Raw genomic sequence first — 24686 nt, 5'->3', positions numbered from 1 at the left:
GTACCAGGGGTACCAGTTACAAGGGACTTACCTGGATGCCAGGGTTGTGCCAATTGTGGAGACAACGGTACAGTTTAGGGAAAGAACACTGGTGCTGGGTCCTGGTTAGCAGGCCTCAGCACACTTTCAAATCATAACTTGGCATCAGCAAAGGCAAAATGTCAGGGGGTAACCATGCCAAGGAGGCATTTCCTTACACACTTTGCTATGGTTTCTTCAAGAAGATTGTATCTTTGTTATGGCAGAAATTTGAAATAGTTTTCTAAGTTTTTAAATTTCTCTACTTTTGACCTGGAATTATCTGGTAGCCATTAGGAAAACATCCTATAGAAATCTTAAATTATTAAATACAACAGTTCTGCTACACACCCTACATCTGTTTATTTGCCTGCATTTTATCATTGACTGGATAAAGAAGCATCTCAAAGACTGATAAAAACAGAGCATTAATTTAACAGAAGGTATCCACCCTGATCCATATCAATAACCCCACTGCAAATCTCTGCAACTCAGACACGAAAGATACCTTTGCTTGATAGCCTGTTTGGCAGCCTTCTTCTCCTCTTCCTCTAGACGTCGCCGTGCTTCCTCCAATTGTGTAAGCGGATTGGGGGCAGGATTGGGTGGCATTGTTGGGTCCTGGATGAATGGATGAGAAGGCTGAACCACACTGCGAAGCTGGGCAGTGACCCATGGGTGTACAGCGCCAGGGCGCTCAATGGAGATTGGTCTAGACAAGTCATGAGACAGAGGCTTCTTAACACCTGAAGATCTTCAAAAACAGCAAACAGAACAAAGAATTACACCAAACTTTACAAACAGAAGGAAACATAATATTTAACTGAAATACTAGTTCAGGGATTTGAAGCTTATCTAGAATCACATGTACGCATTACCATGCCTTCTAGTGACTGGGTTCAAAACAAAATCTTAATCACTGAAAGTTCCTGGTGTTTACAATAGGAATGGTCAAAAGCAATGCTTAAACTGAGCCAGTGGATACTGCTGAGGTCTGTTGGCACTCATTTTTGGGGAGCAACACTTATTTTCTCCCATTCAGACTTGCCTTCAGTGAAAGATTGTAAAAATACAATAAGAAGAAAGAAAGATGGAAAAACTACAACAAAGGACGAAAGCAGGAGTGAAAAAAGAACCTGCATGACTGAAATAAATAGGTAGGGACTATATGGTAGGGGATGAAAAACGTATTAGGTAGAAACAATTTTACGTAGGCTTTGCATATGGGTCCACCGACACTCATAGCACCAGCTAAGGGGTTCTGAGCAAAACTGACTCTGCACTTAATGTTGTACAAATTAAGCACTGGTCGAAATGACTCATCATGGCATCGACCTAAATCCCACAATGCCCAATACTTGAGGAGGATTCATCAAAATGAATTTTTCCCTGGCAATTTATACGATGTGTGTGGTGTACTAAATGTATTTTTAAGAGAAAACGTGTGTAGTTAACAGATTTGGCTTGAGGGAAAGTGTAGATGAATATTCAATCAGTTCAAAGACACAGGTTTCCAAACTATAATTGCAGGTAAGGAATGTTCTCGTCTTGCAGTGCATTTTGTTAAAAAGATCCACACTGCAAAAGCAGGACCTCCCCTTTTAGAAGGAGGTGTGATGTGGAAAACGATTCTTTGATTGCTCTGATACTGCTGCTACTTGCCTACACTTAATATGCATGAATAATTTTGTAGCCCTGAAGTATGAGTGATTCAATAATGGATTTGGAGGATGTGGTTAGACATGATTCAGTGATACAGTAGAGATTAGGACTATGGTCAGTGATGATGTTGAAAAATTCTGGACGGTGGATCTTGGTCAACCAGATATTCTAAAGCATGTGTTTTAGACAAGAGTATTACAAGAACGTTAAACTCAAGCAAGGGGCATTTAATCCTTTTTTTTAATTTTGCATTTTCAAGAGAAATACAAGTTAACACAACAGAACAGTTCCACTTGAAGCAATAAGCCTGGTTATAATGAAGAAATCAATTTTAAGCATAACCCCACCCAAATTGTGCACTGTAGACAAAAAATAAAAGACTCCCAATACCACCTTAAAAAAATCCCACAGGGAGAAAATGGGGGTTTAGGAGAAGGCAAAGGAAAAAAGGGGAAAGCAAAGCAGCAACTATCAAGGTGCTCAGTGATGTAGCAGTTAAGTTCATGCAGAAACTTCCTCTGGGTCAAACGAGGACATAATGTAGATGTCAGGTGCCTGGCTCCCCACATATCTTCCAACACAAATCTGAATCCCAAACATTTTGGCAAGTCTGACAGGTGTAAGATACCAACTGGCTACTATCTTATATGCATTCTCTGTGTAGTGGATACAGATCAAGGATGTAGCTGGTCTTTGCCATATGCTCACAACTCCCCACTCGGGTGCCACTGGATATCTCAATACCCAGTTACCTCTCCCATTAAAATACACAGGCATGTTTTGTTATTTTTTGCCTTTACGGCGAACATTGCTGAGGTAGAGGGACTCTGTCTGTGTCACTGTGCTGGAGAGCTGAGCATTCAGGGGGCCTGCCTGCCCAGTGGTGCGCCCAACCAACTCAGCCCGTAACTGTCTCCTCCAGTTAGGGCAAATCTGGTGACCAACTCACCCGGCAGCCGCAAGTCCCCATTGTCGTAGAAATTGCCCAGCCTGGGGGAGCGGCCCTGAACCCAGAGGAAGGAACCGGGATTGATCCTGCCTGGGGAAGTCAGGATTATGGGTCGTAGGGGTGAATCAAAAAGGATAGGTCGGGAATGCCCTGCAATGCCATACCTCACTTTAGCATGGTAGAAGTAATGATGTCAAAGGTCGCAATGGGGGAGCTCTAACTTCGGATGATGCCGGAAGTCACAGCAGTCCAGATAGGGAGGAGGGAGAGAATGCCTGTTCTACTTGGGCCCAGGGTTTCCTGTCAGGGCCATGGTTCCAGTCAGAAGGGTGAAGTTGTGCTGCTAGGATATAGGCTGTGATGTAGGGAAAACCCAAGCCACCCTCTGAGATCGACGCGCTCAGAGTCACTGTCCTATCCTCGGGGAACTTGCCCCCGCCTCCATACACACAAAATCGAACATTTTTGCATTGATATGCCTATGAAGCGAGGGAGGAAGGGCCATTGGAAGGTTCTGGAGGACATGTGGGGGAATATTGCAGGGTATAAGGGGCATCTCTGGCGGGTGCCCTGTGAAAGCTTAATTAGTGGAGAAAAGGAACCATTTATTTTGAATTTGGCAGTAGGTTTCTGAAAGTTTGTGAGAATGAAGGCTTTCATCTTGGGCCCTAATAGATCTTGTAGAGGACCTTACAGAAGTAATTCAAGTCCACTCTATTGAACGTCTTTCTTGCCACCGAGGGAGTGAAGGGCCATAAATTGTTGTTGCTGTTTGGATACTTCCTTAAGTGCCACTGCTAACCGCATATTATTGTTTGCCGGTCTGTTGCAGATGACACCCGATTGGGGTTGGTGCAATTAAGGATGGCCAGATCTGATGTAGGCAGGCCACCAGAATGAAAGTAAATAGCTTTGCATCACAATTCAGGAGAGCTAGGAGCCTATATGAAGGGCACTGCAAGGCAGGTTTGCCTGGCTTAAGGAGGAGTGTGATGAAGCGTGGTGTCCAAAACCACTCTGGAGGTCAAGAAGGAATTGAACACCTTCATCAGGGTCTCCTTGAGAAGAAAGGCATAGGTGTAGGAAAGTACCATCTTTCTTGGCATGTCACCCCCAATTTCTGCCTGTTTGTCAGTGTGTTTTGCCTGTCTCACTGGGATCCTGCTACCCAGGACCCCATTGCTCATAGTTTGTGGCCTATATGTGTTGTCAGTATGCTTGACTGTCGCTGAAGTTCTGCTAACCAGAATTCCAGTGCTTATGTTCGCTCTACTTACCAAATTTGTCACTACAGTTTAGGGATTCCAGATTCCAATTCTGATTGGCACACTGGACCCCCTCCCTTATAAGTCCCTAGTATATGGTACCTAGGTGCCCAGGGCATTGGGGTTCCAGGAGATCCTTATGGACTGCAGCATCTCTTTTGCCACCCATAAGGAGCTCATACAGACCTTTCTTCAGGACTGCCACAGCAGCCTGAGTGAAATAGTCCACACACTATTTCCCAGCCATGCTTCACTGCACTAAGTGTGGTCTGCACTAAACCTGGTATTGGGGGGGCCAATTCCACGCAACCTGGGGATTCCACCATGCACCCCCCCACCCCCCACCCCCCAGTACTGCCAAATCAGCTCTCTGAGGTTTCCACTGCAGCCCCCGCTGCTGCCACCTCACAGACCGATTTCTGACATCCTGGGGATTGAGCAGCTCAATCCCAGGAAGGCAGAACAATGCTTTTCCTTTAGGAGAAGGGCTTTACACCTTCCCCCTTTGGAAATAGGTGTAACAGGCTGGGTAGGGGAAGCCTCCCCAAGCCTCTGGAAATGCTTTGAAGAGCACAGATGGTGGCTCCTTGCATAAGCCAGTCTACACCGGTTCAGGGACCCCACCAGTCCCTGCTCTGGCGTAAAACTGGACAAAGGAAAAGGGAGTGACCACTCCCCTGTCCATCACCACCTTAAGGTGGCCAGTGCCAGCAGGTGACGTCAGAGATCCCTCCTGATAGGTCCTTACCTGTTAAGGTAGCCAATCCCCCTCTCAGGGCTATTTAGGGTCTCTCCTGTGGGTTCTCTTCAGATTCTACTTGCTAGTTTCCAGCAGGAATCCTCTGCAACTACTACTTCATCCTCTGACCTCAGATCCTCAACTGCAGACTGCTCCAGGAACCGCTGTAACAGCAACAAAGTATCCAGATGGGCTACTTTTCCTCTGCAACTTCACCTCCAGCCAGCAACTGCAACAGTTACCATGATGTGCATGCTCTGGGGACTCCCCGTCTTCACCCTGCACCAGAAGGACCGAAGAAATAGCCCATGAAGTGACAGGCACTTCCCTGCTCACGCAGGCACCTTCTAAGACGACAACCTGTTCTCTTTACTGCTCTCCTTGGGACGAGCGTGCTCCTTGGAACACAGAGGGTGGACCCCATCGACAGACTGTCCTGAGGTCCTGCTGTCCCAATTTGGAGGAGGTAAGACCCTTCCTTCCCAGAAAAGGGCAGGCACCACGTCTTCTCCTCCTGAGGCCTCTGTGCACTATTTGCAAAATTCCTTTGTGCACAGCCTGCCCAGGTCCCCAGCACTCTATTCTGCGAAGCTCAACTCGCTGAGTTGTTCTCCGGTGGCGTGGGACCTTCTTTTGTTGCGCTGTATCAACCGCGTTTTGCACTTCCTTTGGACCAAGATCCTGCGACTCCTGGGGGTGCTGGCTAGTATCCCGAGTGCTCTCTAAAGTTCTGAGAGACCCCTCTTCCTCCTCACAGAGTTGAGGCCCCCAGGTCCCTCCTGGGTCCATCCAGCGCCATTTTGATACAAAACGCACTTTTGTCGTAGCCAAGGCATGTTGGCGCCTTCCAACACGAAATCTCGTCTGCAACGATCTTCACGCTGTGGGACATCTTTTGCATCACGGTCTTCGACTAACAGGTGTAGGAGGCTGGACTGGCTTGTAGTGAGTACCAAGGGGTACTTGCACCTTGCACCAGGCCCAGTTATCCCTTATTAGTGTATAGGGTGTCTAGCAGCTTAGGCTGATAGATAATGGTAGCTTAGCAGAGCAGCTTAGGCTGAACTAGGAGACGTGTGAAGCTACTACAGTACCACTTAGTGTCATATGCACAATATCATAAGAAAACACAATACACAGTTATACTAAAAATAAAGGTACTTTATTTTTATGACAATATGCCAAAGTATCTTAGAGTGTACCCTCAGTGAGAGGATAGGAAATATACACAAGATATATATACACAATAGCAAAAATATGCAGTATAGTCTTAGAAAACAGTGCAAACAATGTATAGTTACAATAGGATGCAATGGGGAAACATAGGGATAGGGGCAACACAAACCATATACTCCAGAAGTGGAATGCGAACCACGAATGGACCCCAAACCTATGTGACCTTGTAGAGGGTCGCTGGGACTATTAGAAAATAGTGAGAGTTAGAAAAATAACCCTCCCCAAGACCCTGAAAAGTGAGTGCAAAGTGCACTAAAGTTCCCCTAAGGACAAAATAGTCGTGTTAGAGGGAAAATGCAAAGAAAACACAAATCAGCAATGCAACAACGATGGATTCCTGACTGAGGGTACCTGTGGAACAAGGGGACCAAGTCCAAAAGTCACAAGCAGCTCGGAGATGGGCAGATGCCCAAGAAATGCCAGCGGTTGGTGCAAAGAAGCTCTTACTAGGCTGAAGAACTGTGAATACTGCAGGAACGACAAGGGCTAGAGACTTCCCCTTTGGAGGATGGATCCCCCACGCCTTGGAGAGTCGTGCAGAAGTGTTTTCCCGCCGAATGGACGCCAACAAGCTTTGCTACACGCAAATCGTGCGTTTGGCGTTTTTGGACGCTGCTGGGGCCCAGGAGGGACCAGGAGGTCGCAAATTGGACCTGCAGAGAGAGGGGACGTCGAGCAAGACAAAGAGCCCTCACTGAAGCAGGTAGCACCCGGAGAAGTGCCAGAAACAGGCACTACGAGGATGCGTGAAACGGTGCTCGCCGAAGTTGCACAAAGGAGTCCCACGTCGCCGGAGACCAACTTAGAAAGTCGTGCAATGCAGGTTAGAGTGCCGTGGACCCAGGCTTGGCTGTGCACGGAGGATTTCCGCCGGAAGTGCACAGGGGCCGGAGTAGCTTGCAAAGTCGCGGTTCCCAGCAATGCAGCCCAGCGAGGTGAGGCAAGGACTTACCTCCACCAAACTTGGGCTGAAGAGTCACTGGACTGTGGGGGTCACTTGGACAGCGTCGCTGGATTCGAGGGACCTCGCTCGTCGTGCTGAGAGGAGACCCAAGGGACCGGTAATGCAGCTTTTTGGTGCCTGCGGTTGCAGGGGGAAGATTCCGTCGACCCACGGGAGATTTCTTCGGAGCTTCTGGTGCAGAGAGGAGGCAGGCTACCCCCACAGCATGCACAAGCAGGAAAACAGTCGAGAAGGCGGCAGGATCAGCGTTACAGAGTTGCAGTAGTCGTCTTTGCTACTATGTTGCAGGTTTGCAGGCTTCCAGCGCGGTCAGCGGTCGTTTCCTTATCAGAAGGTGAAGAGGGAGATGCAGAGTAACTCGGCTGAGCTCATGCTTTCGTTATCTAAAGTTTCCCCAGAGACAGAGACCCTAAATAGCCAGAAAAGAGGGTTTGGCTACCTAGGAGAGAGGATAGGCTACTAACACCTGAAGGAGCCTATCAGCAGGAGTCTCTGACGTCACCTGGTGGCACTGGCCACTCAGAGCAGTCCAGTGTGCCAGCAGCACCTCTGTTTCCAAGATGGCAGAGGTCTGGAGCACACTGGAGGAGCTCTGGACACCTCCCAGGGGAGGTGCAGGTCAGGGGAGTGGTCACTCCCCTTTCCTTTGTCCAGTTTCGCGCCAGAGCAGGGGCTAAGGGGTCCCTGAACCGGTGTAGACTGGCTTATGCAGAATTGGGCACATCTGTGCCCAAGAAAGCATTTCCAGAGGCTGGGGGAGGCTACTCCTCCCCTGCCTTCACACCATTTTCCAAAGGGAGAGGGTGTCACACCCTCTCTCAGAGGAAGTTCTTTGTTCTGCCATCCTGGGCCAGGCCTGGCTGGACCCCAGGAGGGCAGATGCCTGTCTGAGGGGTTGGCAGCAGCAGCAGCTGCAGTGAAACCCCAGGAAGGGCAGTTTGGCAGTACCAGGGTCTGTGCTACAGACCACTGGGATCATGGGATTGTGCCAACTATGCTAGGATGGCATAGAGGGGGCAATTCCATGATCATAGACATGTTACATGGCCATATTCGGAGTTACCATTGTGAAGCTACATATAGGTAGTGACCTATATGTAGTGCACGCGTGTAATGGTGTCCCCGCACTCACAAAGTTCAGGGAATTGGCTCTGAACAATGTGGGGGCACCTTGGCTAGTGCCAGGGTGCCCTCACACTAAGTAACTTTGCACCTAACCTTTACCAGGTAAAGGTTAGACATATAGGTGACTTATAAGTTACTTAAGTGCAGTGTAAAATGGCTGTGAAATAACGTGGACGTTATTTCACTCAGGCTGCAGTGGCAGGCCTGTGTAAGAATTGTCAGAGCTCCCTATGGGTGGCAAAAGAAATGCTGCAGCCCATAGGGATCTCCTGGAACCCCAATACCCTGGGTACCTCAGTACCATATACTATGGAATTATAAGGGTGTTCCAGTAAGCCAATGTAAATTGGTAAAAATGGTCACTAGCCTGTTAGTGACAATTTGAAAGTAATGAGAGAGCATAACCACTGAGGTTCTGGTTAGCAGAGCCTCAGTGAGACAGTTAGGCACCACACAGGGAACATATACATGCACACCTATGAGCACTGGGGCCCTGTGTGACAGGGTCCCAGTGACACATACATATAGGCCACAAACCTATGAGCACTGGGGTCCTGACCAGCAGGACCCCAGTGACACATAACAAACATACTGAAAACCTAGTGTTTTCACTATGAGCACTGAGGCCTGGCTATCAGGATCCCAGTGAGACAGTGAAAACAGTGACAAACACCCTGACATACACTCACAAACAGGCCAAAAGTGGGGGTAACAAGGCTAGAAAGAGGCTACCTTCTCACAACAGGGGACTTCTTTTGCACCCTCTTCTGGATTGGCAGGGGCTCCTGTTCTTCCTGGAACTTCTTTCGACTTCTGGACTTGGTCTCCTTCCTTTGCAGGTCTTCAGGTCCAATAATCCAGCAGTTGTCGTTTGCAGTCTTGCAATAACTCTAATCATGACTTGTAGAGTGTCCTAAAGAAACTTGCAGTACTTTACTCCTGCTTCTCTAGGCTCTGGGGTGGGGTACTTTACTTACATTTACTATATTCTTACTCTCCCAGCGATTCTGCACACACTACACTTGTCATGGGGGAAATTAATGATTCGCATTCCACTTTCTTTGTATATGGTTTGTGTTTCCTCTAGATCTATTTTCTCCTATTGCATTATATAGCATTTCCTATTGTTTGCACTATCCTATGTCTAATTACTTACCTTATTTTGGTGTCTGGTGTATATATTGTGTATAATACTTACAGCCAGAAGGAGTGGTGCCTCTTATATATTTTTGGTACTGTGTCATCCAAATGAACTACCTTTATTTTTGGTAATACGGAGTATTGTCTTTACTTGTGTAAAAGTACTGTGTAACTATAGTGGTATTGCAGGAGCTTTGCATGTCTCCTAGTTCAGCCTAAGCTGCTCTGCTATAGCCACCTCTATCAGCCTAAGCTGCTAGAACACTACTACTTCACTAATAAGGGATAACTGAACCTGGTAGAAGGTGTAAGTACCCAAGGTACCTACTACAAACCAGGCCAGCCTCCTACATTTGTGGCAGCAGTGGGATAAGTACTTGCAATTGTTTTACTACTTTGTTACCAGTGCTTTTCACAAGAAAAGCTTGCCCCAATACTTAGAGCATACATATTATATGTCTAGAAGTCATTTTTTACTTTCTAAAAAAGTGCTTTTAACTTTGCAAACATTTTACAAGGTTTCTGAAAAGTTAGCTCTGTTAGTCTACTAATCTTTTACTCACTTTCCAAAACGTTTTCTCTTTCAATATGTCTTCTGTAGAAGCTACCCATAGAGTTGTAAAAACTACCTATGAGAATCTAAACATTAAGTTTGAGGGGTCTCTGTATTGGAAGAAGTTTAGGGATTGGGAAGAACCCCAATAAGGAGGTCCTCTTAAATCTTCTCCTCCAAGATGACCAGGGACTCCGCACTGGTCCAGATCAGACAGAGGATGGGGTGGAGGAAGAGTCCAACCAGGCAGGCTCAGAGGAGCAAACTGATAATCCTGGGGAGGGTCATTCCACTGATCTTTCTATTAACAGGCCCCCTAGTATAACTGGGAGTGGGAAGGGTTCACACACTAGTAGGGTTCCCTTCACCCCTAGAGGCCAGGTCACTAGAGTGACTCCAGTTAGAGAAAGATCAGCCTCTGCACATTCCCATGTTACTTCTGTCTCAGAAGTATCCCACAATTCTAACCCTGAGGCCAAATCCCTAGAACTCAGAAAGCTGAGGTTAGAGGAGGCCAGTCTAAGGCTACAGCAGCAACAGTTGGCCTTAGACAGGGAATCCCTGGCTGTGGAAAAGTAAAGGCAGGGTTTGGGGTTAGTTCCCCATGGTGGCAACAGCAGTTTCAGAAATGCAATTGTTAGGGAGCCCTCATTTGACTCTAGGAATCTGCATAAAGTTGTTCATTCTTACAAGGATAGAGATGACATATACAAGTGGTTTGCTGCACTTGAGGGCCTGTAAAGTTCAGAGGGTCCCTCATGTTCAGTGGGCTGTTATCCTGTGGCTATGTTTCTCTGGCAAGGGGAGGGCTAGACTCCTTATTGTCAGAGAGGATGATGCTGATAACTATCATATTCTTAAAAGTGCACTCTTAGATGATCTGGGGTTAACCACTGAATAATACAGGATAAAGTTCAGAGACTAGAAAGGAGTCATCACAGGATTGGACAGACTTTGTAGACTATTCAGTGAAGGCCCTAGAAGGTTGGTTAAATGGCAGTAAGGTGCCAGACTATGAACGCCTATATAACTTAATTCTGAGAGAGCATATATTGAATAATTGTGTGCCTGACTTGTTGCATCAGTATCTTGTGGACTCGATCTGACCTCTCCCCAAGCACTGGGAAAGAAGACAGACAAATGGGTCAGAACAAGGGTGAACAGAAAAGTTCATACAGGGGGTGACAAAGACAGCAAGAAGGATGGTAAGTCTTATGACAAGGGTGGGGACAAAGATAAAAAACCTTCAGAGTCTTCATCAGGCCCACAAAAATCCTCTGGGGGTGGTGGGCACAAATCCTCTTCTCACAATAAGAAGCCATGGTGTTATCTGTATAAAGCCAAAAGGTCATTAGGCAACTGATCCTCATTGTCCAAAAATAAACACCAAACCTCCCACCACCACAACCTGTACTGCAACCACTAGTGCCCCTAAGTAATAGCAGTGGTGGTGGGAAGAGCACTACGAATAGCCAATCAAAGGGTGTAGCTGGGCACACCATTGGTAATGTAGTTGAGGATGGTCTAGATAGGGAGATCACTGAGGCTGTTTTAGTCTCTGATGGTGGCATTGGCCGTGCCACCTTAGTTGCTTGTCCCCTTAATATGGATAAGCACAAGCAACTATCCCAAATAAATGGTGTTCAGGTTGAGGACTACATGGACACGGGTGCCAGTGTCACTATGGTGATGGAGAAAATGGTTGCCTGAGAAACACCTACTTGATTAGCAGTACCAAGTTACTGACGCCCATAACAACACTGTTAGCCACCCCATGGCTGTTAATCTCAACTGGGGGGGGGGGGGGGGTGTTTACTGGTCCTTAAAAGGTTGTGGTATCCACTGACTTATCTGTAGAGTGTCTCTTGGGCAATGATTTGGAAACTTCAGCTTGGGCAGAAGTGGAGTTGGAGGCCCATGCAGCCATGCTGGGATTTCCAGGGCACATCTTTGCTTCTTGGCCTGAGCCCAGGTAAGAGCAAACAGGACAGGGAAACTTGGATCCTGAAACAATAGGACAAGTGCTCCCAAAAACCAGGGGTAGAAGGGGCAAACCCTTGTCCACTATCCTTCCCTCTCCAGAAGATTTCCCTTTTGAGGAGTCAACTCCGTGTGCAGAACCTACACCGGAGGAGCTTGAAGCTGACACAGCTGAGCTCTTGGGTGCAGGGGGGCTTGCCAAGGAAGAGCAGAGTGTGGCACAGCAGACCTGTCCAACACTACAGGGTCTTAGACAGTAAACTGTCAAACAGCAAAATGAGGATATCAGTGACTCACACAGTTTATTGGGAGAACAATCTCCTTTATACTGAGGTAAGGGACCCTAAACCTGCCACTACCGGGAGACTGGTCATTCCCTTGAAGTTTAGGGAATTCCTCCTAATTCTGGCACATGATATTCCTTTGGCCGGACATCTGGGGGAAAGTAAAACCCGGGACAGGCTTGTCCCTCACTTTCACTGGCCTCACATGTCAGAGGTCACAAAAGTTTTGTCGCTCGTGTGACTTGCCAAGCCAGTGGCTAAACTGATGACACCCCCAAAGGCCCCTTTAATCCCACTGCCAATGTTTGGGGTGCCATTTGAAAGGCTAGGGCTGACATGGTTGCCCCCCTTGACACTCCAACTGCATCTGGTAATAGGTTTGTCGTAGTGGTAGTGGACAATCACACAAGATTCTCCAGAAGCCATCCCCTTAAGGACCACTACAGCTCCAGCAGTGGCAAAGGCCCTCCTGGGATGTCTTCCAGGGTAGGCTTTCCTAAAGAGGTAGTATCAGACAGGGGTAGAACACTTCATTCTGCATACTTAAATGCTATGTGGAAGGAGTGTGGTGTAACAAATTCACCACACTCCATCATCCACAAACAAATGGACTGGTTGAGAGAAAGGAGTGGGCTACAGCCCCTTTGATCTCTTCTATGATCACCCTGTTGAGGTCCCCTTGCTCTTGTGAAAGAGGGGTGGGAGTAACCATTGAAGGCCCCTAAACAAGACACTGTGGACTATGTATTTGGTCTAAGATCAAGAATGGCTGAGTATATTAAAAAGGCCACTAAAAACCTCAAGGCCAGCCAAGCCAAGGGCTTCAGAAGCAATGGCATGACCAGAAGGCTGTCCTGAGTGATTAACACCCAAGACAGAAGGTGTGGGTTTTGGAGACTGTGGCACCAAGAGCACTCCAAGAAAAATTAAGTGGACCACATCTTATTGTGGGGGGAATGGTGAAGTCACCTATTTGGTAGACCTTGGCACTGCCTGAAGTCCCCTCAGGGTTTATCATGTCAACTGCCTTAAACCCTACTATGATAGGGCAGATTTAACCCTATTCATGGCCACAGCTGAAGGGCAGGAGGAAGATCGTGACCCTCTCTCTGACCTCTTCTCCAACACTGAAGCTGATGGCTTAGTGAAAGCAGTTGTACTTGCAGACTGCCTCACAGCAGAGCAGAGGGACGTCTGTAAGAATTTACTACGCCAATTGTCTGAACTATATTCACTCACACCTGGTACCATTACTTGGTGTGAGCATACCACTGATACTGGAGACAGCCTGCCTGTCAAAAGTAAGATTTATAGGCAGCCTGACCATGTCAGAGACTGTATTAAATCTGAGGTTCAGAAAGTGTTGGACCTATGTGTTATTGAGCACTCAGACAACGCCTGGGCCATACCAGTGGTGCTTGTCCCCAAACCTCATAGCAAAGATGGAAAGAGAGAAATTAGGTTTTATGTAGACTACAGAGGGCTCAATACAGTTACGAAAACAGATGCTCACCCTATATCCAGGGCAGATGACCTCATAGATACATTGGCATCTGCCAAGTATCTAAGCACCTTTGATTTGACTGCAGGGTATTGGCAGATCAAATTAAAAAAAGGATGCTAAACCAAAAACTGCATTTTCAACCATTGGAGGGCATCATCATATTATAGTTATTCCCTTTAGCCTGGAAAATGCACCTGCCACTTCCCAGAGGCTGGTGAGCAAAGTCCTCCAAGGTTCGAAAGCATTCAGTGCAGCATATCTAGATGATATTGCTGTACTTCGCTAAACGTGGGGTGACCACCTGGTCCACCTATGGAAAGTTTTGGAGGCCCTGCAAAAGGCAGGCCTTACTATCAAGGCTTTAAAATGCCAGATAGGGCAGGGGAAAGTGGTTTATCTGGGCCACCTGGTAGGTGGAGAACAGATTGAACTGCTACAGGGGACGATACAGACTATTATAGACTGGGCTCTCCCTACTACTCAGACCCAGGTCTGAGCCTTTCTTGGTATTACACCAGGTTCACTAAGGACTGTGGCTCCCTTGTCCCTCTTAATGGCCTCACCTCTAAGAAGATGCCCAAAAGGGTTTTATGGGCAGCAAGATGTCAAAGAGCTTTTGAGGAGCTTAAGCAGGCTATGTGTACTGCACCTGTCCTAAAAACCCCAAATTACTCTACAAATTAATTGTACAGGCAGATGCATGTGAACTTGGGGTAGTGCTATCACAACTAAAATCAGATGGCCAGGATCAACCTGTTGCTTTTATCAGTAGGACACCATTATAAGCATCCACTACATATATGTCAATACATATTTGTAGCTTCACAAAGGTAACTCCAAATATGGCCATGTGAGGTGTCTAAGATTGTGAAAATGAACCCCTAATCCAAATTTGGTATTGGGGGCCAATTCCATGCACCCTGGGGCCTCCACCATGGACCCCCAGTACTGCCAAACCAGCTCTCTGAGGTTTCCACTGCAGCCCGGCTGCTGTCACCTCACAGACCGGTTTCTGCCATCCTGGAGATTGAGCAGCTCAATCCCAGGAAAGCAGAACAATGCCTTTACTTTAGGAGAGGGATGTTACACCCTCTCCCATTGGAAATAGGTGTTACAGGCATGGGAGGGGTATCTTTTCAGAGCCTCTGAAAATGCTTTAACAGGGCACAAAAGGTGCCTTCCTTGCATACTCCAGTTTACACCGGTTCAGGGACCCCCCTCCCTCAAGTCCCCGGTGCAATACTGGACAAAGGAGAGGAGAGTGACCACTCCCCTGTCCATCACCACCCCAGGGGTGGTGCCCAGAGCTCCTCAAGAGTGCCCCTGTGTAGGAGGCTGGCCAGGCTTATAGTAGGTACCTAGTGGTACTTACACCTTGTGCCAGGTCCAGTTATCCCTTATTAGTAGATAAGAGGTATTCTAGCAGCTTAGGCTGATAGAGGTAACTATAGCAGAGCAGCTTAGGCTGAACTAGGAGACATGCAATGCTCCTACTATACCACTTATAACACTTAGAACTATATCATAAGAAACACAATACTCAGAGTTACTAAAAATAAAGGTACTTTATTTTAGTGACAATATGCCAAAAGTATCTCAGAGGATATACTCCCTTAGGAGGTAAGTAATATACACAAAATATACACACACAACCAAAATCAGGTAGGTAAACAGTTAGAAAAGTAGTGCAAACTCTGTAGAACATAATAGAATGCAATAGGGAAAAATAGGCCTAGGGCCAACACAAACCATATACTCCAAAAGTGGAATGCAAACCACGAATGGACCCCATGCCTAGTTTAGTGTGTAGAGGTTCGCTGGGAGTAAGAAAACACTAAGGGTGTCCAAGATACCCCACCCCAAGACCCTGAAAAGTGGGTGTAAAGTTACCCTACTACCCCAGAAAGACAGTAAAGTCGAGATAGGGGATTCTGCAAGGACAACAACTGACTGCAAAGCACTGAAGACGGATTCCTGGACCTGGGGACCTGTAAAGGAAGGGGACCAAGTCCAAGAGTCACTCAAGTCTCCAGGGGGGGCAGGAGCCCACTAAACCCCAGATGAAAGTGCAAAAGGGCGGCCTCCGGGAGGAAGACGCCGAAGATTCTGCAACAACAGAAGGTGCCAGGAACTTCTCTTTTAGTCAGAAGATGTCCCACTGCGTGCTGGAGTATGCAGAGTTGTTTCCACGCAGAAAGACTGCAAACAATCCTTGCTAGCTGCAAGAGTCGCGGTTTAGGATTTTGGGTGCTGCCCGGGCCCAGGACGGACCAGGAAGTCGCACCTTGGAGGAGGAGACAGAGGGGGCATTCAGCAACACAGAGAGCCCACGCGGAAGCAGGCAGCACCCACAAAAGCACCTGAACAGGCATACAGAAAATCTGAGCACGACGGTCGACTCAGCACAACAAAGGAGGGTCCCAAGAAGTCTGAGTCCAACTCAGCGGGTTGGGCAATGCAGGACGGAGTGCTGGGGACCTGGGCTAGGCTGTGCACAAAGGAAGTATTGCAAGAGTGCACAGAAGCCCTAGCAGCTGCAGTTCACAGGATTACTGTCTGGCGTGGGAGGCAAGGACTTACCTCCACCAAATTTGGACAGAAGGGCCACTGGACTGTCGGGGACACTTGGATGCAGCTCCTGTGTTCCAGGGACCACGCTCGTCAGGATGAGAGGGGACCCAGGGGACCAGTGATGCAGAAGTTTGGTGCCTGCGTTGGCAGGGGGAAGATTCCGTCGACCCACAGGAGATTTCTTCTTGGCTTCCAGTGCAGGGTGAAGGCAGACAGCCCTCAGAGCATGCACCACCAGGAAGCAGTCGAGAAAGCCGGCAGGATGAGGTACTACAATGTTGCTGGTAGTCTTCTTGCTACTTTGTTGCGGTTTTGTAGGCGTCCTGGAGCTGTCAGCAGTCAATCTTTGGCAGAAGTCGAAGAGAGAAGTGCAGAGGAACTCTGGTGAGCTCTTGCATTGGTTATCTGGTGAGATACCCACAGAAGAGACCCTAAATAGCCCTCAGATGAGGATTGGCTAAAGAGAAAGGTAAGCACCTATCAGGAGGAGTCTGACGTCACCTGCTGGCATTGGCCACTCAGAGCAGTCCAGTGTGCCACAGACCTCTGTTTCCGAGATGGCAGAGGTCTAGGACACACTGGAGGAGCTCTGGGCACCTCCCCTGGGAGGTGCAGGTTAGGGGAGTGGTCACTCCCCTTTCCTTTGTCCAGTTTCGTGCCAGAGCAGGGCTGGGGGATCCCTAAACCGGTGTAGACTGGCTTATGCAGAGATGGGCACCATCTGTGCCCATTAAAGCATTTCCAGAGGCTGGGGGAGGCTACTACTCCCCAGCCCTCACACCTATTTCCAAAGGGAGAGGGTGTTACACCCTCTCTCAGAGGAAGTCCTTTGCTCTGCCTTCCTGGGTCAGGGCTGCCTGGACCCCAGGAGGGCAGACACCTGCCTGTGGGGTTGGCAGCAGCTGCAGTGGAGACCCCGGAAAGGCAGTTTGGCAGTACCCTGGTTCTGTGCTAGAGACCCGGGGGATCATGGAATTGTCTCCCCAATGCCAGAATGGTATTGGGGTGACAATTCCATGATCTTAGACATGTTACATGGCCATGTTCGGAGTTACCATTGTGACGCTGTACATAGGTAGTGGCTAGTGCCAGGATGCCCACACACTAAGTAACTTTGCACCCAACCTTCATCAGGTGAAGGTCAGACATATAGGTGACTTATAAGTTACTTAAGTGAAGTGGTAAATGGCTGTGAAATAATGTGGACGTTATTTCACGCAGGCTGCAGTGGCAGGCCTGTGTAAGAATTGTCAGAGCTCCCTATGGGTGACAAAAGAAATGCTGCAGCCCATAGGGATCTCCTGGAACCCCAATACCCTGGGTACCTCAGTACCATATACTAGGGAATTATATGGGTGTACCAGTATGCCAATGTGAATTGGTACATTTAGTCACTAGCCTGTTAGTGACAAATTTGGAAAGCAGAGAGAGCATAACCACTGAGGTTCTGGTTAGCAGAGCCTCAGTGAGACAGTTAGGCATCACCCAGGGAACACATACATATAGGCCACAAACTTATGAGCAATGGGGTCCTGGCTAGCAGGGTCCCAGTGAGACAGTGGAAACACCCTGACATATACTCACAAACAGGCCAAAAGTGGGGGTAACAAGGCTAGAAAGAGGATACTTTCTCACACATGCAAGTACGCGATTTGCGTCAAAGAGGAGCTTGCCCGGACCTTGGAGGGACCTGGAGGTCTCAACTCGGACTAAGGAGACAGAGGGAGCTCTCAGCACTTCAGTGAGCCCTCAGAAGACCAGGCAGCGCCCACGGGAGTCTCAGTACACTGGGACAAAGAAGAGGCAAAGTGCAGTCATCGTGGCACTACACTGGGTGATCCCACGCAGCTGGGGACCTGGGCTACGCTGTGCACGAAGAACTTTTGGAAGATGTGCACAGAAGCCCAAGGAGCTGCAGAAGACGTGTACAGGGGTACTGTCTAGCACGGGAGGCAAGCTCCTACCCCCACTAAATTTGGACAGCTGGACCTTTGGACAGTCTGGGTCACTTCGGTCCACCACCTGTGTTCCAGCGATCATGCTCGTCGATAGGAGAGTAGTCCCAGAGTATTTAGGGTCTCACCAGATAACGAATGCAAGAGCTCACCAGAGTTCCTCTGCATCTCCCTCTTCACCTTCTGCCAGGACGCCTGCAAAACCGCAACAAAGTAGCAAGACAACTACTAGCAACCTTGTATCGCTTCATCCTGCCAGCTTTCTCGACTGTTTCCAGGTGGTGCATGCTCTGGGGGTAGCCTGCCTCCTCTCTGCACCAGGACCGCTGAAGAAATCTCCTGTGGGTCGACGGAATCGTCCCCCTGCAACCGCAGGCAACAAAAGACTGCATCACCGGTCCTCTGGGTCCCCTCTCAGTACGACAACCGTGGTCCCTGGAACTCAGCAACTCTGTCCAAGTGACTCCCAGAGTCCAGTGACTCTTCAGTCCAAGTTTGGTGGAGGTAAGTCCTTGCCTCCCCATGCCAGACTGGATTGCTGGGTACTGCGTGATTTGCAGCTGCTCCGGCTACTGTGCACTCGTCCAGGATTTCCTTTGTGCACAGCCAAGCATGGGTCCCCGACACTCTAACCTGCAGTGCACAACCTTATGAGTTGTCCTCCGGCGTCGTGGGACTCCCTTTTGTGACTTTGCGTGGACTCCGGTTCACTCTTCTTCCAAGTGCCTGTTCAGGTACTTCTGCGGGTGCTGCCTGCTTCTGTTAGGGCTCGCTGGATTGCTGGGCGCTCCTTCTGTCTCCTCAGACAAGTGGCGGCATCCTGGTCCCTCCTGGGCCACAGCAGCATCCAAAAACCTCTACCGCGACCCTTGCAGCTAGCAAGGCTTGTTTGCGGTCTTTCTGCGTGGGAACACCTCTGCAAGCTTCATCGCGACGTGGGACATCAAACCTCCAAAGGAGAAGTTCCTAGTCCTCTTCTTTCTTGCAGAACTCCAAGCTTCTTCCAACAGGTGGCAGCTTCCTTGCACCCTCAGCTGGCATTTCCTGGGCTCCTGCCCACTCTCGACACTGTCGCGACTATTGGACTTGGTCCCCTTGTCTTACAGGTACTCAGGTCCGGAAATCCACTTTTGTTGCATTGCTGGTGTTTGTTCTTCCTGCAGAATCCCCCTATCATGACTTCTGTGCTCTCTGGGGGTAGTAGGTGCACTTTACACCTACCTTTCAGGGTCTTGGGGAGGGCTATTTTTCTAACCCTCACTGTTTTCTTACAGTCCCAGCGACCCTCTACAAGCTCACATAGGTTTGGGGTCCATTCATGGTTCGCATTCCACTTTTTGAGTATATGGTTTTTGTTGCCCCTATACCTATGTGCTCCTATTGCCATCTACTGTAACTTTACACTGCTTGCATTACTTTTCTTGCCATTACCTGCATAATTTTAGTTTGTGTACATATATCTTGTGTATATAACTTATCCTCATACTGAGGGTACTCACTGATATATTTTTGGCATATTGTCATAAAAATAAAGTACCTTTATTTTTAGTAATTCTGTGTATTGTGTTTTCTTATGATATTGTGCATATGACACCAGTGGTATAGTAGGAGCTTTACATGTCTCCTAGTTCAGCCTAAGCTGCTTTGTCATAGCTACCTTCTATCAGCCTAAGCTGCTAGAAACACCTCTTCTACACTAATAAGGGAGAACTGGACCTGGCACAAGGTTTAAGTACCTCTGGTACCCACTACAAGCCAGGCCAGCCTCCTACAGCGTGAACCAAGGCTTGTTGGCGGAATCCAGCCACACAAACAGCCTGCATCCAACAACTCGACGTGGGACATCTCTTGCATCAAGCAGGAACCTGCAGCTATCTTCTTTGGTGCTTTTCCGTACTCTTCTTCCAACCGGAGAATCCACTTTTGCACCCTCTTCCAGGTGGGCAGGGGCTCCTGTTCTCTCTGGACTCTTCACTAACTTCTGGACTTGGTGTCCTCTCTCCACAGGTCTTCAGATCCAGGAATCCATTGTTGGTTGCTTGCAGTCTTGCTTGGTTCTTGGTAAATTCTTCATCACGAAGTCTAGTGTGTTCTGAGGAAACTTTCTATACTTTACTCCTTTTTCCTGGGCTCTGGGTTGGGGTACCTGACAAATTTGGTGTTTTCTTACATTCCCAGCGCCCCTCTACACACTACACTTGCCTGGGGGTGGGGGTGGTGGAATGGGGGTGAAATCAGACTTTCGCATTCCACTATTTTAGTATATGGTTTGTGTTGCCCCCAGGCCTATTGCCATCTATAGTATTTTCTACTGTTTGCACTATTCTAGGACTGTTTACTTACCTGATTTTGGTTACTAGTGTATATATTGTGTATAATACTTACCTCCAGAAGGAGTATTGTCTCTAAGATATTGTTGGCCTTGTGTCACTAAAGGAAAATGTCACTTACCCAGTGTACATCTGTTCGTGGCATTAGTCGCTGCAGATTCACATGCTGTGCATAGTCCGCCGTCTGGTGTTGGGTCGGAGTGTTACAAGTTGTTTTTCTTCGAAGAAGTCTTTTCGAGTCACGAGACCGAGGGACTCCTCCCACTTTGGTTCCATTGCGCATGGGCGTCAACTCCATCTTAGATTGTTTTCCCCGCAGAGGGTGAGGTAGGAGTTGTGTATGCTAATAATAGTGCCCATGCAATGGAATAAATACGTATGTACAAAATGAAGGTTTAATGTAATATATTTACAAATGTACAAATGTTCAAGATCTACTTCTAAACGGCTACAGGCTCCCGGGGAGGAGGGTGGGCGCATGTGAATATGCAGCGACTAATGCCACGAACAGATGTACACTGGGTAAGTGACATTTTCCGTTCGGTGGCATGTGTAGCTGCAGATACACATGCTGTGCATAGACTAGTAAGCAGTTATCTCCCCAAAAGCGGTGGTTCAGCCTGTAGGAGTGAAAGTAGTTTGAAATAAAGTTCTTAGTACAGCTTGACCTACTGTGGCTTGTTGTGCAGATAACACATCTACACAGTAGTGTTTAGTAAATGTATGAGGCGTAGACCATGTTGCTGCCTTACATATTTCGGTCATTGGAATATTTCAGAGAAAGGCCATAGTAGCACCTTTCTTTCTGGTTGAGTGTGCCTTTGGTGTAATAGGCAGTTCTCTTTTTGCTTTAAGATAGCAGGTTTGGATGCACTTTACTATCCATCTGGCGATACCTTGTTTTGAAATTGGATTTCCTGTATGAGGTTTTTGAAAGGCAATAAACAGTTGTTTTGTCTTCCTAATTTCTTTTGTCCTGTCAATGTAGTACATTAGCGCTCTTTTGATGTCTAATGTATGTAGTGCTCTTTCAGCTATTGAATCTGGCTGTGGGAAGAACACTGGTAATTCCACTGTTTGGTTTAAGTGGAATGGTGAGATAACCTTTGGTAAGAATTTTGGATTTGTTCTTAGAACGACCTTATGTTTGTGTATTTGAATAAATGGTTCTTGTATGGTAAACGCCTGTATTTCACTTACTCTTCTTAGAGATGTGATGGCAATGAGAAATGCAACTTTCCACGTTAAGTATTGCATTTCACAAGAATGCATGGGTTCGAAAGGTGGACCCATGAGCCTTATCAAGACAATGTTGAGGTTCCATGAAGGAACAGGGGGTGTCCTTGGTGGTATAATTCTCTTTAGGCCCTCCATAAACGCTTTAATGACAGGTATTCTAAATAGGGAAGTTGAATGAGTAATCTGCAGGTAAGCAGATATTGCTGCGAGATGTATTTTTATGGAAGAGAAAGCTAGATTTGATTTTTGTAAATGTAGTAAATATCCTACTACATCTTTTGGAGATGCATGCAATGGTTGGACTTGATTATTATGGCAGTAACAAACAAATCTTTTCCATTTACTTGCATAGCAGTGTCTAGTGGATGGTCTTCTAGCTTGTTTTATGACCTCCATACACTCTTGTGTAAGGTTTAAGTGTCCAAAATTCAAGGATTTCAGGAGCCAAATTGCTAGATTCAGCGATGCTGGGTTTGGATGCCTGATCTGTTGTGTTAACAGATCTGGCCTGTTGGGTAGTTTGACATGAGGTACTACTGACAGGTCTAGTAGTGTGGTATACCAAGGTTGTCTTGCCCATGTTGGTGCTATTAGTATGAGTTTGAGTTTGTTTTGACTCAATCTGTTTACTAGATATGGAAGGAGAGGGAGAGGGGGAAAAGCGTACGCAAATATCCCTGACCAATTCATCCATAGAGCATTGCCTTGAGATTCGCGGTGTGGGTACCTGGATGCGAAGTTTTGGCATTTTGCGTTTTCTTTTGTTGCAAATAGATCTATTTGAGGTGTTCCCCAAATTTGGAAGTAAGTGTTCAGGATTTGGGGGTGAATTTCCCATTCGTGGACTTGTTGGTGATCCCGAGAGAGATTGTCTGCTAGCTGGTTCTGGATCCCTGGAATAAACTGCTATTAGGCGAATGTGGTTGTGAATTGCCCAATGCCATATTTTTTGTGTTAGGAGACACAACTGTGTCGAGTGTGTTCCCCACTGTTTGTTTAAATAATACATTGTCATGTTGTCTGTTTTGACAAGAATGTATTTGTGGGTTATCATTGGTTGGAATGCTTTCAACGCTAGAAATACTGCTAACAATTCTAGGTGATTTATATGAAACTTTCTTTGATGTACGTCCCATTGTCCTTGTATGCTGTGTTGATTGAGGTGTGCTCCCCACCCTGTCATGGAAGCATCTGTTGTTATTACGTGTTGTGGCACTGGATCTTGGAAAGGCCGCCCTTTGTTTAAATTTGTACTGTTCCACCATAGAAGCGAGATGTATGTTTGGCGGTCTATCAACACCAGATCTAGAAGTTGACCCTGTGCATGTGACCATTGTGATGCTAGGCACTGTTGTAAGGGCTGCATGTGCAATCTTGCGTTTGGGACAATGGCTATGCATGAGGACATCATGCCTAGGAGTTTTAATACCATCTTTGCGTGTATCTTTTGTGTTGGATACATAGCTTGTATCACCTTGTGAAAATTTTGAACCCTATGTGGACTTGGAGTGGCTATCCCTTTTGTTGTCTTGATTTTTGCTCCTAAGTATTGCTGTGTTTGACGAGGCAAAAGGTGTGACTTTGCATAGTTGATGGAGAAACCTAGTTTGTAAAGGGCTTGTATATCATAATCTGTGTGGTGTGAACACTTTGTTAGCGAGTTGGTTTTGATTAACCAATCGTCTAGGTACGGAAACACGTGTATTTGCTGCCTCCTGATATGTGCAGCTACTACTGCTAGACATTTTGTAAAGACTCTTGGTGCTGTTGTTATTCCGAATGGCAACACTTTGAATTGGTAATGTATTCCTTTGAATACGAACCTTAGGTATTTCCTGTGCAAGGGATGTATCGGTATATGGAAATACGCGTCTTTTAGATCTAACGTTGTCATGTAGTCTTGCTGTTTCAGTAGTGGTATTACGTCTTGTAACGTGACCATGTGAAAGTGGTCTGATTTGATGTAGGTGTTTAGTGTTCTGAGATCTAATATTGGTCTCAGAGTTTTGTCCTTTTTTGGTATTAGAAAGTACAGTGAGTAAACTCCTGTGTTCTTTTGTGTTTTTGGCACTAATTCTATTGTGTCTTTTTGCAGTAATGCTTGAACTTCTAGTCCTAGAAGGTCTATATGCTGTTTTGACATATTGTGTGATTTCGGTGGGACATTTGGAGGGAGTTGGAGAAATTCTATGCAATAACCATGTTGGATAATTGCTAAGACCCAAGTGTCTGTTGTTATTTCTTCCCATGATTTGTGGAACTGGCTTAGTCTTCCCCCCACTGGTGTTGTGTGAAGGGGTTGTGTGACCTGTGAGTCACTGTTTATTTGGACCTTGAAACTTTCCCCGGTTTCTTGGGAATTGGCCCCCTCTGTATTGGCCCCGAAAGCCACCCCTTTGATATTGTCCCTGGTAGGGAGGTGGTCTTGATTGTGAGGTGCTGGCTTCTGTGGCTTGACCTCGAAACCCTCCTCTGAAAGTAGTTTTGCGAAATGTGCCAAATGTGCCTCTGCCCTGCGGGGAATAGAGTGCGCCCATGGCTTTAGCTGTGTCAGTGTCCTTTTTTAATTTTTCAATTGCAGTGTCCACTTCTGGGCCAAACAATTGCTGTTCATTGAACGGCATATTGAGCACTGCCTGTTGTATCTCAGGTTTGAAGCCGGATGTGCGCAACCATGCGTGCCTCCTTATTGTTACAGCAGTATTTATTGTTCTTGCAGCTGTATCTGCTGCATCCATAGAAGAACAGATTTGGTTGTTGAATATATTCTGTCCCTCTTCAGCCACTTGTTTTGCCCGTTGCTGGAATTCTTTGGGGGAGGTGCTCGATGAGATGCTGCATCTCGTCCCAATGGGCTCTGTCATATCGCGCTAGGAGTGCCTGCGAGTTGGCGATGCACCATTGATTTGCAGCTTGTGCTGCAACCCTTTTCCCCGCTGCATCAAACTTGCGGCTCTCCTTGTCAGGAGGTGGTGCGTCGCCTGATGTGTGCGAGTTGGTTCTTTTACGAGCTGCTCCTACGACAACTGAATCTGGTGTCAGTTGTGATGTAATAAAAGCAGGGTCTGTGGGCGGTGCTTTGTATTTCTTCTCCACCCTTGGAGTTATTGCTCTGCTTTTAACTGGCTCCTTAAAAATTTGTTTAGCGTGCCTTAGCATTCCTGGGAGCATA

General features: G+C 47.2%; 1 protein-coding gene across 4 annotated transcripts in view; it reads right to left on the bottom strand.

The window, feature by feature from the left end:
* AXIN1 (axin 1) overlaps positions 1-24686 on the bottom strand; it is a 345962-nt gene that overhangs the window by 112209 nt on the left and 209067 nt on the right. For all 4 annotated transcript variants that reach the window (XM_069210655.1, XM_069210657.1, XM_069210656.1 and 1 more), the window contains one exon: positions 527-772. In XM_069210655.1, the coding sequence (XP_069066756.1) occupies positions 527-772 (246 nt within the window). The remainder of the gene's footprint in view (positions 1-526; positions 773-24686) is intronic.

Source organism: Pleurodeles waltl, chromosome 10 (genome assembly GCF_031143425.1).
Source record: "Pleurodeles waltl isolate 20211129_DDA chromosome 10, aPleWal1.hap1.20221129, whole genome shotgun sequence".
Lineage (NCBI taxonomy): Eukaryota > Metazoa > Chordata > Amphibia > Caudata > Salamandridae > Pleurodeles > Pleurodeles waltl.
This window is presented reverse-complemented; position numbering and strand designations above follow the sequence as displayed.